This window comes from Uranotaenia lowii, chromosome 2 (genome assembly GCF_029784155.1).
Source record: "Uranotaenia lowii strain MFRU-FL chromosome 2, ASM2978415v1, whole genome shotgun sequence".
NCBI classification, from domain to species: Eukaryota; Metazoa; Arthropoda; class Insecta; order Diptera; family Culicidae; genus Uranotaenia; species Uranotaenia lowii.
Window position 1 is genome coordinate 201,498,457 of NC_073692.1, and position 6,194 is coordinate 201,504,650.

Sequence of the window (6,194 nt, forward strand, 5' to 3'; positions counted from 1 at the left end):
AAGTAAACTTAATATTTAAAATAGTTTTCAATCTTAAATGCTCATTTGAAATGAAAAAAATTGTGATCAAGTATTGTGTAAAATTAATGTTAGCTTTTCTAGCCGCTGACTGCGAATTTGGGAACGACCTTCCGGTTTTTTTTTCAAAAACATTTTTGTGGTGGGTCTGAAACGTGGCCCAGTATATGTACGAGTGTGCCAGGAGGATCCTGACTCAAATTTGGAAGCCCTGGTTAAGGTGGCGATGAAAAAGGAGTCAACGTTGCGCCAGCGGGAGTCCTTGGAGGTTAACAAGTTCCAATCAGACCAAGGGAACAAGCTGAAGAAACCGACAAGCCCCAATTCCCGTTGTTATGCGTGCGGAAAGAGGGATCATAATTTCCGAAAGTGCCAGTACAAGTCCTTTGTGTGTAAGGTGTGCGACAAGAAGGGGCATCTAGCCAAAGTTTGCCCGAATAGGAAAGATGCAACGAAAGAGGACCGGAAACCGAAAGTTCACCATTTGGCGCTGAACAAGTTGGATGCGCCCCCTCCCGTGGTTATTCCTGTCCGTGTGGGCGGACATTTGGTCGAGTTCGAACTGGACACTGGGAGTCCGGTTAATGCCATCTCAAATGCGCTGTACAGTCAATATTTCAAATCAGTGCATCTTGAGACTGGCGGAAAGGAGCAGTTCGTCAGTTACAATGGGTCCTGTTTCCAAGCAACAGGAAAGTTCGAGGTGGAGATGAAATTCGAAGGCCACAAGTCCAGGGAGGAAATTTTCGTCTTCGAGGGTGACCGGCAACCACTGCTGGGGCGTCAGACGATGCAGCGTTTGGGACTGAGGATCAACTTTTGCCATTTGACGGAGAGCATGAAAGAGTTTAAAGCTCCGTTGAATGTGCTGCTGACCAAGTACCAAGAAGTTTTCGAGGGTGAATTAGGCTGTTATCGATACGGCAAAGTTCACCTACCATTGAAGGATGAAGCTGTCCCCAAGTTTTTCAAGCCGCGCAGGGTACCGTTGGCTTTCAAGGAGAAGGTCGAAGACGAACTGGTTCGATTGGAGAACATCGGCATTATCTCCAAGGTGCCATCAACCGAAGCAGAATGGGGTACCCCCCTCGTCCCAGTTTTGAAGAAGGATTCATCGATACGTTTGTGTGCAGATTATCGGCTGACCGTTAACCCGTGGTTGAAGGACGACCACCACCCTTTCCCGATAATTGACGACATTTTCGCAGCGCTACAAGGTGGTAAGCATTTTTCCAAGCTGGACCTGAAGAATGCCTACAACCAACTGGAAGTGGATGAAGAAGCAAGGCATCTGTTAGCGTGGAGTACTCACCGTGGTGTGTACTACGTGAATCGATTGCCGTTTGGGACCAAAACGGCGTGTGGAGTGTTTCAAGCTACCCTAGAACGAGTCCTGCAGGGTTGTCGAGGAACGATTATTTACCTTGATGACGTGTTGGTAACTGGACGAACAGTGAAAGAACATTTAGAGAACCTTGAACAAGTGCTTAGCAAGTTGAAAGAGACAGGTTTTGTGCTAAATAAGACCAAGTGCAAGTTTTTCAAAAGTGGTGTGAGTTATCTTGGACACTATATCGACAGTGATGGCCTACATAAAGATCCTGAAAAAGTGAAATCGATAATCAAATTGGGAGTTCCAAAAGACGTCAAGGAGGTTCGTGCATTTGTGGGACTGGTCAACTATTATGCCAAGTTTTGTCCCAGTTTGGCACAACATCTAAAGCCATTGTACCGGTTGCTGCAAGAAGAGGTTAAGTTCCGTTGGTCCAAGGAGTGCCAGGAGGCGTTCAAAGCGGCGAAGCAGATTTTGGCGGATGACACGGTCCTGGCCCATTATGACCGTAATCTGCCGGTTAAACTCTACAGTGATGCGTCGAAGGAAGGCATTGGAGCAGTGATCGTACATGTCTTCCCAGACGGCAAGGAGCGACCAGTTTCTTTTGCTTCACGAGTTTTCAAGAAGCACGAGTCCAACTATTCGGTATTACGATGTCCAGAGATTCAGCAGCTATCTCTCTGGGCGTCGTTTCATCCTGATGACAGATCACAAACCACTGACCGGTCTGTTTTCGGAAAAAGGCATACCGGAAACCGCAGCAGGGCGTTTGCAGAGATGGGCAGTCTATCTGTCCAACTTCGATTTTCTTTCTCGCTTTCCATGCACAGGTGACCGAGACGAGAAGGTAGACGAGGAAAAAGCCATCAGTTTTCTCAACTTCATCGAAGTCGAAACCCGCTCATTGGTGGAGCGGAAGCAGATCATAATCGAAAGCCGGAGGGACAAGGTCATTAGTCGAGTCGTGGAGTATCTGAAATCGGGCTGGCCTCAAAACCTTGAGGACGGCGAAATCAAGAAGCTGTTCCAACGACGAGACGAACTAAGCGTGGAGGAAGGCGTCCTTCTCTGGGGTTTCCGCATCGTCATCCCGGCGAAGCTTCGGAAACCGTTGCTGAGTGAACTCCACGTCGTACACTTGGGGATCGTCGATATGAAGTCCCTAGCCGCCGTTCCAAGGTGCCGATTTTCTAGTCCTGGTGGATAGCTACAGCAAGTGGTTGGAAGTTTACCCCGTTCGAACATTAACTTCCAAGGAGACGTCGGAAAAGTTGGCCGAATATATTTCCCGATGCGGTCTGATCAGCACTCTGGTGTCGGATAACGGCACTGCCTTTACATCGAAAGAATTTCAGGCATTCTGTTCTTCCCGTGGCATTAAGCACCTGACGACAGCACCGTATAGCCCGTGTTCGAATGGAGCAGCCGAGAATTCGGTCAAGACGGTCAAGGCGGCACTGAAGAAGCTGGCGAGTGACCCCTCGTTTGCAGAGAAGCCGATAAGTGTCCAACTACATTCATTCCTGGAGATGTACCGAGCCACAACACACACGTCGACTGGGGAAAGTCCTTTCAAGCGAATGTTTGGAAGGGAAATGCGCATCAGATTCGACAACTTGAAGTCCAGGTCTACAATCCGGCAGAAAGAAACTGTCGAATACCAAAACCGTACCAAGAAGGATGTCAGCTTCAACATCAACGAAACGGTCTACGTCCGGGACTACCGCCAACCCAACAAGAAGTCCTGGATTCGTGGTCGCATCGTGGCTAGGCTAGGCTCTGTGCTCTACGGATGCCACACTCAAGAGATGGGAACTGTCAAACGTCGCACCCACCAAATAATGAAGTACCCCTACGACGATTTTGATGGTAACGAAGCTGACGGAGCCACCCCTGATCCTGAGCCGATTGATGACTCAATCTACGAAGATCCAATGGAGAGCCTACCGGAAGAAGAACCATCATCAGAAGCCCTTCCGGTTCCGTCAAGCGTTGGTCGTCATCAACCGGATGGTACCTATGTTACGAGATACAATCGAGTGGTGAAACCGCCTCGGAACTAGACGAGGGAGTAGTTGCAGTGTATTGTCTTATAACATAGCGACCCGCGAGACCGACCGAGGCGACGAAGAGTAAAATGGCATAATCGAGAGAGAGCGGCACCAGTATAAGAGAATATAAATAAAGCATCCCGTTTCCCAATTAGTCAGTCTATTCTCATCGTTCAAATAAAGCAGTCACTAGTTGTAGTAAACAACGCTCGTGTTTTCATTTGGTACACCACAGTAACATTAATCGTTTCAAAGTTATGACAATTTTTAAAAAATATCATCAATTTTCAGGTTTTTCAACATAACTTTTTTGTAGCATGATAGTAATAGTTACGCTCAAATTAGTATAAAAACTTCACTTTCGGTTCGCTTCTATTGACATTTACACTATGAAGGTCACAATTGGCCATTTTAAGTTGTACATTGTTTGAAAGGCGATACTTTTCTGATTGCAAAACTGTAAAATATGTAACCAAACTCGTCCGAACTAAGGAGATATTATCAGTTCAAAATGACTATTTTTGTTCAGTATTTTTAAGATATTTCGTTTCAACTTCAAAATTTTTATCAGCAAAAGAGTGCAACGTTACTGTCTCCAAAACTCTTTAGAACATATTTTTAATGAAAAATCACGCGCAAAAAAGTTATGTTGAAAAAACTGAAAATTGATGATATTTTTTAAAAAATTGTCATAATTTTGAAACGATTAATGTTACAGTAATGACTTCTTCAGAAAAGTTGCTAGAATTGGTACAAGCTAAAAACTTTTCTCAGACAATATAGTTGTAAAATGGATATTAAAAAAGTTAGTTTTTCTAACTCACTACTAGGTGAATTAATCAATTTTTCAAAAAACTAATTTTTTAGCTCTTGTAATTTTGGTCATTAGTCTCGAAGACATTATTGGTCTCAAACGTAAAGTTTCGGCAGAAAATAGTTTTGATCGCCTTTTTCATATTTTACCCCTGTGTGTGACGGAGCGTTTCAATCAATAGTAGTAATATGTAGAATTCCAGGAAATTGGCAATTGTTTTTGACAGCGGACTCTCTGGAGCCACATAATTTCTTACCTACCGAAAGATTTTTTCGTCAAATGATCACACATTGAATGAATAACATTCATTTGTGTATTCATTTTACCGAAAAAGTTTTTCAAGTATTTGTGATATTATTTTACCAAAAAAGTTTTTGTGGAGGTGTTAATTAGGTGGCTCCAGAGAGTAGTTCTTAATTGTTAATTTTTTTAATTATGAATACTTTCAATAAACTTTGAAATTTTGAATTTTGATAAAAAGTTCTTTGAAGAACTGAGCTATTGGAAAGTTGCTTAGGGGCTTATGATATAGTTCAGTTGGAAAGTCAGTTGCTTCCTGAGCCAATGTCCACGAGCCCAAGAGTAAATATTGATCACTGTTGCACCGGATAAATGTTCAATGACTGTCCGCCAATTGCATCGTTGATATAAGTCGAGAATGACTTAAAGCCTTAAAACGACTATAATCGAAACAAAAAAAAAGAAAAGTAGCTAAAGTTATTTAATTTAGCCGAAATGTATTAGAATCATTGCTTTTCCGACCGTGTCAAATCTGCTTTAATCCCAAGTATGTCTTTCTCACCATTAGTTCTTGAAGAAGAGAATTATCTCCAGCAGATATCCAATTTAGCTTAGCTAAGTTCGTTTGTCTACTCATATCCACCTTAAATCATTAAGCCCGAAATGCTGTAATTAGTCTTCAAAAATACCACCATTTTCATGGTTTTCATGGTTTTAATAAAAATATAATATTATATTGTATCGAATCATTCAGTGCATTTCGAATTTCATGATCGCTGGCGTGGTTAAGTAGAACGAGTTCCACATCGCCAATGGTTGCTACTCCGTGATTGATCGAGGCCATCAATTTTGTACAAGGGCCAAACGAATGCTGCTTGGGACTAGCAATTCGTTCTCAATTCACAAAACTCATGCTCTCAATTTGAAAAATGATCAATAACGGCGCCGGCCACGTCCTAGTAGTCAAAGAGGGATGAAGGAAGGATTGTTAGTAAGATACTTTTTAGGATCAACCACTCATCTGTTATTCCAGTTTTCTTCAAAAACTTGTTTTGAAAAACTCTGAAGCAATGATAAGTCTATATCACCACCCAAGAAACAATTTTAGCTTTATTATGGTCAGCAAAATGTCGTTTGGACCATAGCATTAATCTTCATAAAAAGCTAAAGCGCATTCTATAACATCACCTGGGCTCTAATAAAGCCAAAATCAGGCTATTTGGCCCTATCCTAGGAACGTCATCATGACCAATTATTGTTGGTTATCAATATTGGTCACCAAAGCTTTTAAAAAGCTATTATAAAACATGTTTGAAATTTTTGTTTTTTTCGGTTCTGTGAGTTCTCGGAGTTTTTTTTTTATTTTTTCCAGCAACCGTAATGGTTGATGGATGATGATTGCATTATTCAGATATGATCTGGTAAAATTAATAGCTAAAAAACCAATGTTTTACCCATATAATGAGCGTCTTTTCTACTGCCAGTCAAGATTTTAGGTAAAATGTATATGAAATAGTATCTTAAAATAAATGCGCGTCGTCAAATCTGATGGTCAATCATGATGGGATTGATGGAAAAAAGGCCTGAAAAAATATTTTCCAATGCTTGCATTGTGAATCCATCAACATGGCGTCATTCGCAAGCCAACCAATTACACGCTAAGGATGAGTTCCTCATTTCTGAGTTGTTAATCATTAGAACAGTAAATGAGGACAGACTTTTTGAATGAAAAGGG

The 6,194-nt window shown here is 42.0% G+C and overlaps 1 protein-coding gene across 1 annotated transcript; it reads left to right on the forward strand.

Moving 5' to 3' along the window:
• Positions 1-244: 244 nt before the first annotated feature.
• LOC129742261 (uncharacterized protein K02A2.6-like) lies at positions 245-3,417 on the forward strand. The gene is made up of 3 exons (XM_055734136.1): positions 245-2,138; positions 2,185-2,472; positions 2,549-3,417. Exons 1-3 carry the CDS (start codon positions 245-247, stop codon positions 3,415-3,417), a joined length of 3,051 nt encoding a protein of 1,016 aa, XP_055590111.1.
• Positions 3,418-6,194: the final 2,777 nt, after the last annotated feature.